We start from the raw sequence: 16,896 nt of genomic DNA, 5'->3' as shown, positions 1-16,896 counted from the left end.
ATTTCAAAAAACGTCAGGGAGACCTGGTTGATGCCAGGGACCCTGGAATTCTAGGGAAAATGGAGATAGGTAAGATCGTAGGTGCCCTTTTTAGCTCAATTCTAGCCATTTTGGAGAACAGTAAAAATCCACCCCCCCCCCTTCCTTCAGAGCAGTGGACGTAAGGAAGGGCAGAGAGGAGGCTTGCTGGTGTCCTCCCTGGGTACTTAAGTGGAGGTCACCAGTGCCTGCTCTGTCCTTCATGGGGAGCACGGCTTCTCCCATGAAAGCCAAACAGCAACAAGTTTATTTAAAATTTCATATTTTTAAATCACCTTATGTTTCCCAAGCATTTGGGCCCCATGTTAACATATCAGGTAGGTGGGTCAGGTTAAATCATCTCCTTTTCCAGGTAAGGAAACCATGACCTGGAGAGGCAATCATTTGCACAAGGCATCAGAGTGCGAGTGGGGCAAGGCTTGAAGGCTGCACCCCCCACGCCGGGGCTCATCACACCACAGAACGCAGAGCCCAGCATGACTCCATCCTCACCCTGCAGGATCCGCCCTTCCTTGGCTGCTGGCCCTCCGGGAATGATGGATTTCACGTAGATACCTCCACAGAGCACACTTGTGTTAATGCCACCCTGGAAAACACAATGAAAAACTCACCACCCATCTGTCCCCTCCTGAAGGGGCCTCCCCCACCTCCCTGACTCAGAGAGCCCCCATCTGCCTTCTGCTCTATCCCATCACCTCATCTCCATGTGACACCATCTTATATATTCACTTGTTTGTTTAGGGCTTTATTATCCACTGAGCAGAAGTTTAGGTGCTCACAAGAAGTATAACGATATGAGCCGTGTGAGGGAGCTGTGTCATATCCAGCCCAGCACTGGCCAATGGCAGGTGCTCAGAAATGAGTCACATCAATGTACCACATCGTCTCTCCATAAGCAGTGACCAGCAAAGGTGGATACAGCGATGGGCCCAAAGGCTGGTGCCTGGCATATTCTGTATCCTTATGTGTTGGTTTGTGGATACAAAAGCAGAATTCAACCACACAGTATTTTGCAACTTTTTTTTTTTAACTTAACAATAGATTATGAACATCCTTACAGGTCACTAAAGATCTAACTTTATCTTTTACTTCTAACTTTTCCATGTATGTATACACACATATATATAAATTTTTACATCAGTGGGATTATATAATATCATTCTTGTACAATTTTTATCCTCCCTCCTCCCGGGTCTGCCAGATGGAGCTCAGAAACCAAATGCAAAGTGTCTGTCCTGAATAGAGGTCTTACCAACCTGACGACCAGGGACCACCCCATGCACCTTTGGCTTGTGTCCCTGAAGCTCTACAATGCTACCCTCTCCTTACTGTCCAGTATAACCATAATTCCACCCACACTGCTTGGAGTGTCTGCTCTTCCCAAGTTTGCCATTGGTCTCCCAGTTTCACTTTGAACTCCCATCCCTCACTGAGGCCCCCAGAGACTTTCTTGGTTCATCACTTCTGACGTGCTGCTTGTACCCAGTGAGCACTGGGTTATCAGAGGTTGGCATATGAGTGCAATGCCCACCAAGACTCCAGGTGAACATCTTTCAACTGTTTACTTTCTAAGCTCTCCTAAGAATTCTTACAGTCACGCTGAATCCAAGTGTCCCATCTTCTTTAACCAGCTCCACAAAGTAGATTTCACTGGCATTGTTTTCTGAAGGTGATAGAGGGCACGAAGAACGAGTACCCTGCCACAAATGAACACACAAAAAGAAAGAAGAAGTGAAGGCGCTGGCCCTGCCTAAGCAGATGGCACCTCTTAGCTCTCGCCTGCTCTCAGGAGCCAGCAGCACTGCACATCAAAAAAAATCACAAGTTTCAGGGCTGGGCCAACAGGGGATTCACTCTCAGCTTAATCAGTTCCTCCCTGTATGACCTTGCACCTATCTCTTGGTCTCTCCAGACTTGTTTCCCAATCCACGGAACTGCAATGAGAGATCACCTTCTAACAGTGAGTACGAATGATGCCCAGCACATAACAGGGTCTCAATAGATTCCCTCCTGTTTCTACTCATGATGCAAATATTGTTATGAGAACTGAAGTCATCTAGACACTTCCTGGTAGCTTCACACATGACACCAATCAAGTGAAGGCATGCTGGATACCAGATACACAGCAGCTTCTGGAGCAGAAGAAAACCTCAGGAGGACCTTCAATCATCTCTAGCAAGAGTAGCTGTACTGGGTCTCTACTTTACAGTGGTTGAATGCTTGAGGGAAAGACAGAAGAGAGTATTTTCTACCTCATGCCAGGCATTTTGCTTGGTGCTGTGACATGCATGTCATGTTGATTCATCCGTCCAGTCATGCTACAAGATTAATTAAGCACCTGCTATGGGTCAGGTACTGCGATAGTTGGGGAGATGACAGTGATAAGACAGACCTGCCCGTATTGAACTACTTCTCATGGGGAAGGGTCTTTCAATGAACTGTGCCGAGAAGATGGGGCCACAGATACTCCCAGCCTTTTGTCCTATCTGTCCCCTTGGCTAAGCTGCTTAGCGGCTGCCCGGTCCACCACATCAGAAAATACAATTAATAGACGGAAAATAAACAGGCTGAAGTAAGCTAAAAAAAAAAAAAAAATGAGTCAACAGAAGAGGTTCCAAAGAGATTTGGTATAGAAACAGATGAAACCCCAGTTGTTTCAGAGACGCTCCATATCCCGTGGTCTGGCAAGGGGTTTTATCTAAATTTTAAAATTCAAAGAGTAAAGCAACCACTGAGGTCGAGGTCCAAAGTGAGAGGGTGTAACTCACCTAGGCCACAAAAGGTTACCTACCCACAGAGCTGGCCACGTGACCCAGAGAGCCCGGATGGCACAAGTTCTGCAGTCTGTGCCGTGGTCAGCTGCGGCCTTGGTGCACCATTGCTCCCCTCAACTGCCCACCACAAACCAGCTCGCAGGTGCAGCCCCAGAGGCCCCAACTGGAAGCCCTCTCGGCCCTGCTTCCTGTGAGAGGGGGCCTTCTGAAGTGTGGCTTGTGGGGAAGGTTTCTGCTCTGGAATCCCACTCCTATGATTCGCATCCCAGCTCTGCCATGTACTCCCTGAGACACCACGGGCACGTTCCTGTCTCTCTGTGCCTCGGGGACCCCACTGATAAAAAGTGTTGATGATAGTAATTATCTCACAGGCTTGTAATGAAGCTTGCGTGATGTAACACATCCAAGTGCTCAGGACCTTGCCTGACACATGGTCAATCACTCAGTAAGTGTCCACTGTTACTATTATTCTTTTGCCGACTTCCCATCCAGCTCTTCATGGGATACACCATCCAGGTGAGCACCATGGCCAGTGAGGAAGGATCTAGCCTACATGGAGCCCTACTGCCAGCCAGAACCTTGGCACTTTTGTCTCCACAGCTCTGTGCCCAGACATCACTGCTTCTCTCATAAGAGAGAAAAATGAGGTTGAGAGAGGTGGGGTAACTTGCCCCTTTCAACCAGAGTCCCAGCAAGGAAGAAAAGGTGTACATCTCCATCCTGGGTGATGGAGGAGAGCTGACACAAGGCCTGCTTTCAAAGGTGTGGGCAAGCAGTTAAAGAAACCGATTAGGAGAGCTAAGCACCCCAGGGCTAGAAACTGCAGGTGCTCTTACCTTCCCTGAGCCTGAGGAGTGAGAGGGGGGATGGCTGATGGAACTGAGTGAGTGGTAAAGAGCTCTGGGGCAAAGGGCACCTAACAGGAGCTGTGTTCTTCAGCAGAGGGTCACAGCCGACCTGAGCACAGGCAGAGAGTGACAAGCCAGTACTCACTCATCCCCCAGCTGCAGGCTCCCACTGGACTGTGAAATAAGAGAAAACCTATATAGTGGTCTCTGCCCCCCATTCCTGGCACAGAGCTCCTTCAACCCTTGTAATTTCCTAAGTGATATACGTGGAATCTAAAAAAACAAACTCAGAAGCAGAGTAGTGGATTGGTAGTTGCCAGGGTGAGGGTGAGGGGTGGGCGGTGGGGAGAATGGGTGAAGGTGTCAAAGGGTACAAATTTCCAGTTATAAGGTAAATAATTTCTGGGTATGTAACGTACTGCATGGTTACTACAGTTAGAAATACTGTCTTGTATATTTGCAAGTTGCTAAGAGAGTATATCCAAAACACTCTCGACACACACACACACAATTTTAACTCTGTGAGGGGATGGACCTGCTAACTAACCTTGTTGTGGTAATCATTTTGCTATATATGCATGTGTGTGTCTATACATATGTACATATGTATAGACACACACATATATGTCAATTATATCACAATAAGTGATAAAAAAATAAAATACAGGGATGTCTAAATTCAAAAAAAAGAAAAAATTTCCTAAGTGACAGGAGACTAGGAGCATCTTTTGTTCTAATATTTGGTCTTTGACCTCAGCTCCTGACACAGAGCTCTCAAATTCCTTGAAATTTTCTGGGTTATAAGAATGTCTTTTGTTCTAAAGAGGGAACTCTGGTTCCTGCATAGCTTCAGGATGGGGGCTGGTCACCAGAAAACCAAGCCATGATTAGAAGCTTGAAACTTTCCACTCCACTCAACCTCCCATCCTCTGGGGAGGCAAGAGGGGCTACAGATTGAGCTAATGATCCACCATGCCTGCGTGCTGAAGCCTCCATAAAAATTTCAAAAGTATGGGATTCGTAGTTTCCAGGTTCATAAACACATCTATGCAGGGAGTACGGCACACCCTAACTCCACAGGGGCAGATGATCCTGCCCTCAGGACCCTTCTAGACCTCACCCTATGCATCTCTTCATCTCTCTGTTCCCTTGTACCTTTAAAACATCCTTTATAGTAAATCAGCGATAGCAAGCAAACTGTTTTCCTGGATTCTGTGAGCTGCTCTAGGAAATTAACAAACCCAAGGAGGGGGTCATGGGGACCTCCAATTTGCAGCCAAGTCAGACAGAAGTGTGGGTAACCTGGGGACCAACAACTTCATTGTCATCTGGAGTGGAGGCTGTCTTGAGGGATGGGTCCTTCACCTGTGGGATCTGGTGCTAATTCCAGTCTGTTAGTGTCAGAATTGCTTGATGTGGAAAACCCACCCAACTGGTGTCAGAGTGTTGTGAGTGGGGTAGTAGTGTGAGATAAAGGAAAACAACTCTCTTTTCCTAGACACAGGGTTTCTGGGCAGAGCCAACCAGAAGGCAGAGGGCTGACACAGTCTGTGAATGTCAGCTCCGCGGGGCCCAGAGAAAAACGGAGGTCTGGAGGGGCAAAAGGAGACCTTTCCATCCCGTGTCTAAGGAAACACAGCTGGAGTCTGGCGGCCCTGGGACTAAAGCAGACAGTTCTCTGCATGCCAAAGCTGGCCTTTGTCTTCTTCCTCCTTGGTGTGTTGTCAAGAGCAAAGGCAATGAGTTGCAGCTTGAGGACTAACTAGAGACCAAGAATACAAGATGTCTGATTGTCCACGCATTGCCCTTGGCGGAAGCCAGTTATTACCAGTCACAGTTAAAATCAGTGACCGAGGACACTGAAACCTCAAACGCTGAGCCCTGGCACTGCACTAGAAGGTTTGCCTTTTCCGCTTTATATTCTTCTCAACAACCATGCACTGTAAGTATTTATTTCCTGATGTGGCAAATAGAGAACAAAGAGGGACTTTGGAGCCAAGGCTGTTGGGCTCCACAGCCTGTTCTCTTTCCTCCGGATTCTAGAGAGTGAAGCAAGGGAATGATTACCTTAAATGGCAGAGCAGACAGCTGAGGCCTCAGCCTGGGCATTAAGCTCTGAGTCCGAGCCATTTCCAGTTCTTCAATATTTCTTTCCTGGTCTTGTGTGTGTGATGAAAAACTTCCTAGGTGCCCGTTGCTCAGGCTGTCTGTAGAGAAGACCCCAAAGTTGGCCATGCTATTCTTCTCCTCGCTTGAGGTATTTCCACAAACACCTATAAAAACAAGCCAAGAAGAAATCAACAGCTTGGAAAGGCTGGCGTCTCAGTGGCATTTCTATGTGGGGCATAGCATTTTCCTCCAATGACAGAAAGACCTTTTATAGCTGCTGGGAGCCATGTGAGTTTAGCACCTCATGAGAGATGATGCATTTAGAATAGAGGAAGGGAAGATTCTGGATGTGTTCTTGAAAGTTAAATAGAGCTTGTGTGACCCGATTATGAAAACACAGGAGCAACGGACAGTTATAATGGCAGTTCCCCCTTTTTAAGCTCTTGCCACATTATGGGCAACACACACACACACACACACACACACACACACACACATACACATATACATATACGTATCTTTCCATGTTTTCAACATACCCACCAGGAAGGTGTGATCCCAGTTCAAACATAAGGAAGCAGAGTCAAAAGGATTAAATATTGCCCAAAACCCCACAAGCAGCATGTTGCTCTTAAAGCCAGCCTCTTCCAGAGTCCCTGCTGAGCACACCTGTAATCACTCTGTGATCCAAAGTTCACCGTGTCTGGTTCTTTGCGGGGAACTTGGTACTAACCAGATGGTGGACTCCCTTTGGGTGAAGACTGGGCCACTGATTCCCATTTACCCCATGTCTGACCCTTGAGCTGGCACAGAGCAGAGGAAAGAACATGAGGTCAGGAATCACTAGGTAAAACCTTGGGCAAGGTAATTCACATTTTTGGACCTCAATTTCCTCATATCTAAAATAGAGATAATCTCAACTACCTTGTAGGGTTGGTGAGGCTTAGAAATTAAATATAGAGAGATGTTTATACATGTAGAGAGAGAGAGAAAGAGATTACAGTTTAGTACATAGTACTAAGAGCCTCAATACATGTATTTACCATGCATATGTTAATGTCAGCTATTTACCATGCATATGTTAATATCAGCTATTTAACAAACCTATATGGGAGGAAGGAACACAGATTTTCTTTACATCTGGATATATAGACACACAAGTAAGTTTACAACTTTTGATACAGACTCATTAGTACTCAGGAAAATGCTCAACTCACACAGTGGATAAACTTAATTTAATGAATCAGATTAGAAGTTGTTCAAGCCCAAAGGTATTCAGTAGAGAGTGGAGGGCCACCGTTCAGTAATGTCTTATTCCTGGCAAATTTTTTTTTTTTAACATCTTTATTGGAGTATAATTGCTTTACAATGGTGTGTTAGTTTCTGCTGTATAACAGTGAATCAGCTATACGTATACATATATCCCCATATCCCATCCCTCTTGTATCTCCCTCCCGCCCTCCCTATCCTACCCCTCTAGGTGGTCACAAAGCACCGAGCTGATCTCCCTGTGCTATGCGGCTGCTTCTCACTAGCTATTCTACTGTCATTGTCCTTCTAGCAATGTTGTAAGCATCTGTTTATTTTCTTCCACACCCTCCACAAGAGACAAGAACAAGACTTATGACTGGATTAAAACGTCAAGCTGTGCAATGTATGTCTTGCCTAATGGAAATACAAGCTAGAACTGCTGTGGGTAATTAAAACTCAATCTGTAGTGGAGGGTGATGTCTGCTCCTGATGGGAAGGCTCTCTGTCTTGTCTTTGATCTCCAGTCTAGAGCACATGCCCCAACAGCAGCCCAACCAGATAGAAACTCACGGTGGTCAAGCCTCTGCCCACAGTGACCAGCCAGAGTCACTGTGGAAGCATCTTCCTCCAACAAAGGTGGCAGCTGTTTTGAGGAACCCCAACTGTGACCAGGCAGAGTTACCAACAGGTGACAGGGACTCCAGGGTGAGAGGACACGCAATTCACAGGCACTGTGGGTACTCCATCATCAGAAACTCTAAAGTGAGGTTGGGGCCTCACAGACTTTGGGTGCCAGTTTTGGACATCCCCACCCCAGCAGGCCATCCTTGACACTGAATGGATTCCAGCTCAGCTGCATTATGTTTCCTGATTTTAAAAATAGGATGGTTTGATTGCTCCCCTCTGTCCTTTCCTGTGCAAAGTATGGAGGGAAATGCAAGGACAGCTAAAACATTGTGGGAAGAACAGTGACAGTGTAGGAAATCCAACAGAGCAGTGAGCTGGGGAGGGTGCTGTGGAAGGGCCGGGCCAGTCCCTGGGTCAGGTCCAAGCACAGGATGAAAGGCACATGGCTAAGGCCCCAGCTTTGCCACCCCTCATCCCCCACAGCTTCTGGACGAAGGGCAGATGCAGCACCTGGAAAGCCATCTGGTGATGTTGTGTACATGTGCAAGAGTGAGAGAGGGCATGTGGTTTTCAGAGGGCAAGGCCAAGGGGGTGACTACATTTAGGACCCAGAAAATGCTGGCTGGTGTGACATGAAGCATTTCTGTACATGAGAGGAAATTGTACAAAGCTCCTAGAGTGTGGGCCTGGCTTTGTAGGCAGTCTGCTGAAAAATGGCAGGATCATCCAACCAAAAAGCTGTGGTGAGCCCAGGTAACTGGGAGGGAAAGGGATGTTAACATCCCCCCATTACCACCCCAAACCTGACCCAAATAAACATAGTCATATTATTCTTCAGTATAGGCAATTGTTGGATAGTTATCTAAAGGATGAATAAAATCATCTTTAAAAAAAAAAAAAACCTTTACTCTTTTGGTTGATCTCTAACATGCTGAGTCCTAACCAAATTAGAACAGAATGCTTGTTATGTTCTTCAGCTTCAAGAACAGCCCCCTGTCTCCTTCCCACTGGATTCCACGACTAAGCCCCAAATATGTAGAATTACTGCAGTAGCTACTTTCAATAAGGACTTGGGTGATAGAAAGAATATCCTCCCTGTCATGCGAGAAGAGTGGCAGAAAAACACACAATAGCTGCATCTAATAAAGAACTAGAGTAGGCTTCTCCCATTCAGCAGGACAAGCAATGGTAGAGCCCATTCTGCCCCTGAAATTGCAGAGTTTATTGATTTGTGCCAAAGCCACTACCACGAGAGAGGTAATACAAAAGACCTACACGGACTTAAAGCCCCAGTACTCTGTGGTAAAAATGTACTCCTGAAAATAAAGGAGGCTCTCCAGCTTCTGAAAGTGGGTTAAGACATACCTTTTGACTGAGAAATGATTAATTCTATGTTGTCAGGAGAATTCTGAATCATTCTAACAGCCATGTCGAATGTGAAGCCATCCAGACTGATGTGATTCAAGGCTAGTATCTGCCCTCCTGGAAAAATAAGACATCTCAATAATCCCATCAAGGAAATGAGAAAGAGCAGTTCCTTAAAGCAGCATCTCTGGCAATCAAAAAAGACATACCTGGTTTGATCTTTTTAGCTTTTTCAGCTGGTCCCCCGGGTATAATAGAAGATATAAAGATGCCAGGATCAACTTTGCCTACGTCTTCTCCCTCATTAATGACAAAACCTATAATCCAATTATATGAAAGAAGATGATACTTAATGATTTTGCAGCTCAGAGAGGTTAGGTTATTTGCTTGAGATCACACAGCTACTAAGTAACAATGCTGATATTTGTACCTAGGTCCTCTGATCCTCCAACAGCTCTTTCTACTCTGCCATGACGCATGGAGAAAAGTGGATTGTCCCGCATTCATAAGTACAACTACAGCTAGGAACACAGCCCACCAAAGTGCATGGATTTTGTTCCAATACATAATCAGATCGGAAAAAAAAGATGATTTTTAATCAAGTAACTTCTCTCAGTGCCTTGTTTCTTATGTGTTCTTAAGGGTCTTCGAATGTGGTAAATAGTAAGAGGTGAAAAAGATTGACTACTCTTCCCCATCCCTAAGAATCTAAATATAATAGAGAAAGGTTATTACGTGGTATTAGACGGAAAAGTCTTTTTCTATCTTGTACTTAGATTTTCAAGATCTGCACCCCAAAACCTGATCAGGCCTAAAAGGAAACTTTGACCCCAACATCCCATTGCTGGTTAGGGACATTTAAAGGGAAGAAAAAGAAGTGATCACTGAAAAAGGCAAATTGGGAGAGGACAGGCAGGAAAAGGGAGTAGAAAAGTCTAAAGGGAAGATGGCACACACCTCCCCTCTGCCCAGAGGGAAAGACTGGGTGCCCCCTGCCAGGAGCCCTCTTACCAAAACCACGGCGTGGATCCCGGCTCAGTGTCACACGCACAATTTCTCGGTCTGGTTCGGCTGTAAAGCTCCTTCTCTTATTTTGTGGCCCTGGAAGTGGAAACAAAGCCCCACATTGCGCTTTTCCCCCAAATTATCAGAGACCTAACACAAAAGGTGTGAACACTATTTCACACACACGCACAATGCTGGGCATGGATGGCTGAACACATACTCTTTTTTTAATAAGTTTTTAAAATTTATTTTACTGAAGTATAGTTGATCTACAATGTTGTGTTAATTTCTGCTATACAGCAAAGTGATTCAGTTATACATATATATCCATTTTTTTCATATTCTTTTCCATTATGGTTTATCACAGGATATTGAATATAGTTCCCTGTGCTATACAATAGGACCTTGCTGTTTATCCATCCTATATATAATAGTTTGCATCTGCTAATCCCAAACTCCCAATCCATCCTTCCCCCAACCCCCTCCCCCTTGGCAACCACAAGTCTGTTCTCTACATCTGTGAGTCTGTTTCTATTTTGTAGATAGGTTCATTTGTGAACACATACTTCTGATTAGCCTCACCGGGTCAGTGTTGGCTCATCAAGAGCAGAGGCAAAGGTAGGGTGGGCCATGGTGCTTGCTCTGCATGACTTACTACAGCTATTTTTTTTTCTGCATTGGTCTTGGGACAAGACAGAATCCAAGCAGAGATGACCTTGCTGGCAGTGAAAACTGAAACTAAAGTTGGAGCACAGAGATGAGACAGCAAAGCCTTCCCCTCTTGGGCCCCTAACAGTAGGGGGTGATATGGCCCTGCAGCCCAGCGCAGGTTTCCCCCAGCTTGGGTCTTGGAGGGGACCCAAGGCAGAGCCCTGACAGGCAATCCAATGCCAACCACAGAGCACATGGAAAAATCCCCAAAGAGTGACCCACCACCCAGCGTTTTCCACATCGCTCCCTCCCCCAAGGGACCATGGTGGGACCTGCACACAGTTCATGGTGAAGAGTCGTATTCCAGATCCAATCCCAGGCTTAATGCTCATCAAATATAAATATCTTCTCTAGCTCAGGAATCTCTTTGTCTTTATGTCCCACTGGGGACCTGCCTGGAGGATATATGACAGAGGGGAATGTCGCCTGCCCTGTACACGTTTTCTGGTGAGTAGTGGGAGATGATATTCTGAGCCCACATGAAGAGTTGTAAAGAAAATGAATGATACATTTTTCCAGCCACGCCCCTCCACAGCAGGTATTCCTCACGCTGGACTAGAGCGCTGGGAATCTTCACCAGTGCTAACACATTTAGGATCTATGTGCTCAGCCCAAGCCAAAGGTGGACAGCATGGGCTTTTCCCAACCATAAGTAGTTTTTTGGTTTTTTTTTTTTAACATCTTTATTGGAGTATAATTGCTTTACAATGGTGTGTTAGTTTCTGCTGTATAACAAAGTGTATCAGCTATACATATACATATATCCCCATATCTCCTCCCTCTTGCATCTCCCTCCTACCCTCCCTATCCCACCCTTCTAGGTGGACACAAAGCACCGAGCTGATCTCCCTGTGCTATGTGGCTGCTTCCCACTAGCTATCTATTTTACATTTGGTAGTGTATATATGTCCATGCCACTCTCTCACTTCGTCCCAGCTTACCCTTCCCCCTCCCCGTGTCCTCAGGTCCATTCTCCACGTCTGTGTCTTTATTCCTGTCCTGCCCCGAGGTTCTTCAGAGCCTTTTTTTTTTTTTAGATTCCATATATATGTGTTAGCATACAGTATTTGTTTTTCTCTTTCTGACTTACTTCACTCTGTATGACAGAATACTCTGGTTTCTCTTCAGATCGAATAAATCTTTCACCTTCTACATAAGTAGTTTTGAGATTAATGGAAAAGCAAAAAGATTGTGAACATTATTGGGGAAGCAAAATGAAGTAGTGGCAAAAGATTGAAAGCAAGAGTCACGTGTAAGGTTTCCTTTACCCCAAGCCCATGGCTTGGCCCATACCTGTGCGTGTGCTCTGAGCAGGCAGTCCAGAGAGAGGGTCACAAGTCGTTGGCTTCTGGGTCAAACAGATGTGCTCCAGCTGCTCGTGGCCAGGGCAGGGCCTGCAGGGAAAGTCAACAAGATGAGGTAAGATGCCCCTAGAAGGCAACTTCCTGCCATTCTGAGTATGGGTGGTGGCCCCCATACTGCATTAATCAACAGATCCATAGACAGACCCCATCAAGGGCTGATCTGGTTACCAGAAGTACACTGGAAAGAATGGCTTTGGGGGCTTTCTATCTTAAAGGGGACCCTGGAGTCACCCAGGCCCCCTATGAACCTCCCACTATCTCTCCTTTGAGTTGAATAAGCAGCCCTTCAAAACCTCCATTTCCTTAACCAGAAAATAAGAATATTCCTATTTCCTAGACTTGTGATGGTCCCAAAATGAGGTAGTAAGTATAAAGCACTGATGATTTTAGTGGGTCCTGATTTTTCTGTTGTTTGCTTTTTTAGCTGGGCCAGCCATGTTCCATCACTGCCACTGTGATGGCCCCTGAGGGCTTCACACAGTAACTTACCTGCTTGATCCTTGCAGATACTGGAGTTGGCTACCCCCTCGTAATACTGAGCTGAAAACAAGAATCTTTCATGCCTGCATTCAGTTGGCTTTGCCGAGCCAGCATTCTAGCAAACAAAGGATGTTCTAGGCCCTAGAAGAATAATGAATTAAGTGGGGACCCTGCCCTACCCACAGGGTCAGCTTTGCTCAAGATAAGCTACATTCAGGGATGAACAAAGTACAGAGTGAGCAGAAAGAATAGAGGCAAAGCCACAGGACTTAGAGCCCTGGAAAAAGCCAGCACTGGGCCTCACCTGAAGAAGGAAGGCCAGGAGGTCGACCATCTGAACAGATCCATCAGCCCTTCATCACCCAGGTTGGCCCCAACCTCAGGGAGCCCACACCTGCCCCACTGCTTTAGGCGGCCCGCCCAAGGCAGGGATGGATGCTGCCACCGCATCTCTCACTGCAACCTGGGATCAGTGATGCCAGGTGCTCCGGGCACAGAGCCTGGCGCTGTTCAAGGGGCCAGAGCTAGAAAGGGAAGAAGAGGAGCGAGGGGGGAGAGAAGGCAGGTGTAGGGCGAGGGACAAGCACAAGGCCATTCTTCAGAGATTAGGGAGGAGGCCTCACTCTGACGCGGCTCCTGTTTATACTGTGCATTTCAGCAAGTTCAACCCAAGTTGACTGAGACCCTACTAGATGTCAAGCCCTGGGCTGGCAAGGGACTGAGGGTAAAGGTGAATCAGACATGGGCTCTGCCTTCTGGGAGCTCCCAGCCAGCTGCGAGTTGCGGGATGGGTGCCTTTCCTGCCATCTAGAGCTGACCTAAGTGCCCAGGGAGAGGCTTTGGCAGAGCACTCCTGGGTTTCAAAGAAGGAGATACCCCAGCAGTCCTAGAGGGGCCAAGAAAGGCCACAAGGGAGGGCCTTTGGAGAAAGGAAGGGATTTTCTGCCTCAGGCTGCCACGGCCCATGTGATCCAAGTCACACGTGCAAGTCTATTGTTTAAAAAGGATAAAAAGCAGCATCTACTGCAAATCACAAAAAGACTAACACTGTGTGATTCCACTTCTACAGTAGAGTGAGGTCCTTAAAATAGTCAAATTCATCGAAACAGAAAGTAGAATGATGGTTACCAGGGTCTCAGGGAGGGAGGGATGGGGACTTGTCTTTTAATGGTCATAGGTTCAGTTTGGCAAGATGAGAAGAATTCTGGCTGTACAACAATGAGAATATACTTAACAGTACTGCACTGTCCACTTAAAAATGGTTAAAATGGTGACTTTTATGTTATGTATATTTTACCACAATTAAAATAAGCTTTTAAAAATGCAAACCTAAAGAAAATAATGTCATTTACCGAAAGTCTCCGCATGCTGGCCTCAGAGCTGAGGAGGAGACAGGCGCGTTACTCTCCTCTGGAAGTTCCCCATTTACAGGACAGATAGATGCATGTGGATGTCAGGGTGGAGGGGTCCCGGGGGCGGCTGCTTGAAGACGAGCCAGTGGTGCTGGCCAGGGCAGTCAGGAAAGGCTCACAGAAAAGGTGCCGTGAAGTAGGTGGGGCAGGGATCGTATGTCAGGGTTGGCACCTTGATGGCATCCCCGTTCTAAGCAGTGCTGAGCACACAGCCCCTCAGGCTTGACACTGGGAACGGGGTCCCACCTCTTGAGTGTCAGTGTCTGCATGCCATCCCATCCCTCCCGTCCTGGCTCTGGCCCACTGGTCAACAGCACTACCTGCTCCTGCCACACGGGCCCTCTGCTCATCACCTCTGTGAGCGCCATGAGGCAGGGGCTGGGTCCGTCCTGCTCACTGCTGAGTCTTCAGTGCATAGCTCGGGGCTGTCACACAGCAGGCACTCAACCAATTTTCGTAGCAAGAGGAACTGGACCTTCGCTCATGGTATTCCTGCCTATCTCCCCTCCTTCTCACTGTGCCCAAACCCACTGTTGGTCAAGACCTGCTGTCACTTCCCCCATGCAGCCCTCCTCTGTCCCCTTACTTGGAAATCACCTCATCTCTCGGGGGAGCGATAAAGCTGTATCTGTGTCTGCCTTAAACATTTAACCATTCTATCCCCTTTAAGAGGGTTTGTGTTCCTACCTTCTCCCCTAGAGACGAGGGGAAGGGCACCAACATTAGGACACTCATCACAGACTCACCCCATCTTCAGGGTTCTATAACACCATTTAACTCCCACAGCCATCCAGTGGGGTGGGCACCACTGCTCCTACCACTAGACAAATGAGGAAAGAGAGGCACGGGTGTCATAAACAACTAGCGCAACATCACACGCAGCAGACAGCTGAGTAGGTGTAGGTGGATTTCCATGGCACTGGGCTCGTTCCAGCACTCTGCCTGAAGGGGACCCTGGGCTGGGTGATCTTTGCACCAGCCACAGCAAGGATGATGCACTTCTCATCCGTGCACAGGGATGACAGAGCCGGATGGGTGCAGCCCTTGTCCCACCTCAGACCGGCCAGAGCAGTGGTGGGCAGTTCCACATGAGCTCAGGCTCAGCTCATGCTGATCCTGCCTCAGATGCAGTCCTCTTTCTGCCCTAGAGCTTCTTGAACATCTTGGGCATCTCACCCACCCCCTCTATCCCCCCACCTTACCAAACAGTATAGGAGAGTTCATACCTCCCACAGACAAGCTTGCACCAGAGCGGGATGGGAGCCGATGCACAAGTGTCCACTCCCTGGTCCTTCAGACAGACAATTCTGGGAGGACTTCTGTGCACTTCTCATGGAATTAAGCCCTGGCTGCCCACAGCAGCTATCTTGATGACACTGCCCCCTTTCTTTTCACTTTCCCTCCTTCCCTGTCTCACTTACCCTGCTCACTTCTGCTTCTCGGCATCACCTCCACAAAAACCACCCGCACCCAAGTCATTGTCTTGGGCTGTGCTTCTGGGGATCTTCCAGATGGCCAGAGACCCTAGATTTCCCTTTTCATGGAAGGTGACCCATAACCTCTGATGTGAGTTACTAAGGGTTGTGAAAGTCTGGCATTCATAAACTAAAATTAGAGGAGAACCAGAGATTACTGAGGACTCCAGTTCAGCTTCCTGCTGAGAAGGCTGGCTGCCATGCAGTGCTGCCAATCCCCTCCTGCGCGTGCCCGCTGGCAGGTCACCGGGAGGGTGCTTTGCAGTCAACACATTCTCAAGGTGGCCTTGAGTCAGTCATGGCTCCTTCAGGCTTTTAATCTATAAAGTGCTGTAAAGTACTATCAGTTTGAATGATAGATTAAAGATGGCCACATATGCTTTGACACACTCCTACATCAGGAGGTGGGGTCTGTTTCTGCTGCCCCTGAATCTGTGCTGACATGTGACTACTTTGACCAAGAGAGTATGGCAGAAGTGACCCTGTGCCAGCTCCAGGCCCAGCCTCTTAGGAGACCGGCAGCTCGCCTTGGGCCCTTGGAGCCCTGAGCTGCCACACAGAAGCCTCACTACCTTCCACATGGAGAGGGCCTGAGACCACACTGGGATTGAGAAGGGCCCAGCTGAGCTCACCATCCCAGCCATCCCCACTGAGGGCCTGGGCACATGCACAACACAGTCCTGGAGCCTCCAGACCAGTCCTGATGAGTATCCTCAAGAGAAGCAGAAGAATCGCCCAGCCAAGCCCTGCCTAAATTTGTAACCCAGAAAATCGTGAAACAGAATAACCAAATGCGTGTTGTTTTAAGTCACTATGCTTTGGAGTTGTTTGTTACATGGTAACAATAATAGATAGTTTTGCTTCATCATTATTGACTTAGATTGCAGTGCGTGGTGATGCATATTTGCATCAACAGAATCTGGAGCAGTAATTTTCTAAGAATTACTTTAAGATATAATATATGCATTGCAATTCAAATCAATCACCCATACCCTCTTGCTGAAGCAGATGTATAACTCATTCCAAAAAACAGCTCCCTCCCACAGTCCCCTTCACTGGTCCTGTGCTGCCTGCGAATCTGTGCTATTTATAGAACTTGTAATGTAAGTGCAATCCAACTTCGAGGCTATTTTAAAATTTATGGATCATTATGTTATAATGTGAAGTTGTGTTGATAAGCTCATTATTTTCCCTTGCAAGTTAAATTGCAAGCAATCCATCAAAAGAGAAAGCAGCGGCAATGTAGAGCTTAGGAGTACAGACTCCAGGGCCAGCTGTGTGTGTTCAAGTCTCACATTGGGAGAAAACAGAAAGTACTTCACAGGGTTGTGAGGGCTAAAGTAGTTGATGGGTACAGTCCTTAGAACAGTACCTGGCTAAACAGGCTATTGCAACTTGTTTATTTTGTCCCCTTCAATTCTGTATCATCACCTAGC

At 47.1% G+C, this 16,896-nt stretch overlaps 1 protein-coding gene across 1 annotated transcript in view; it reads right to left on the bottom strand.

Moving 5' to 3' along the window:
* Positions 1 to 370: 370 nt before the first annotated feature.
* Positions 371 to 16,896, bottom strand: part of LOC103002561 (FERM and PDZ domain-containing protein 2-like) — a 62,432-nt gene continuing 45,906 nt past the window's right edge. The window contains exons 17-23 of the mRNA XM_057530599.1: positions 12,023 to 12,123; positions 10,025 to 10,114; positions 9,223 to 9,330; positions 9,014 to 9,130; positions 5,729 to 5,934; positions 1,632 to 1,736; positions 371 to 625 (exon numbers count right to left, since the gene is read on the bottom strand). Coding sequence (XP_057386582.1) covers positions 371 to 625; positions 1,632 to 1,736; positions 5,729 to 5,934; positions 9,014 to 9,130; positions 9,223 to 9,330; positions 10,025 to 10,114; positions 12,023 to 12,123 — 982 coding nt within the window. The remainder of the gene's footprint in view (positions 626 to 1,631; positions 1,737 to 5,728; positions 5,935 to 9,013; positions 9,131 to 9,222; positions 9,331 to 10,024; positions 10,115 to 12,022; positions 12,124 to 16,896) is intronic.

The sequence above is a fragment of the Balaenoptera acutorostrata genome, chromosome 16 (genome assembly GCF_949987535.1).
Source record: "Balaenoptera acutorostrata chromosome 16, mBalAcu1.1, whole genome shotgun sequence".
NCBI classification, from domain to species: domain Eukaryota; kingdom Metazoa; phylum Chordata; class Mammalia; order Artiodactyla; family Balaenopteridae; genus Balaenoptera; species Balaenoptera acutorostrata.
Note: the sequence above shows the minus strand (reverse complement) of the source record. Positions and strands in the feature narration are given on the sequence as shown.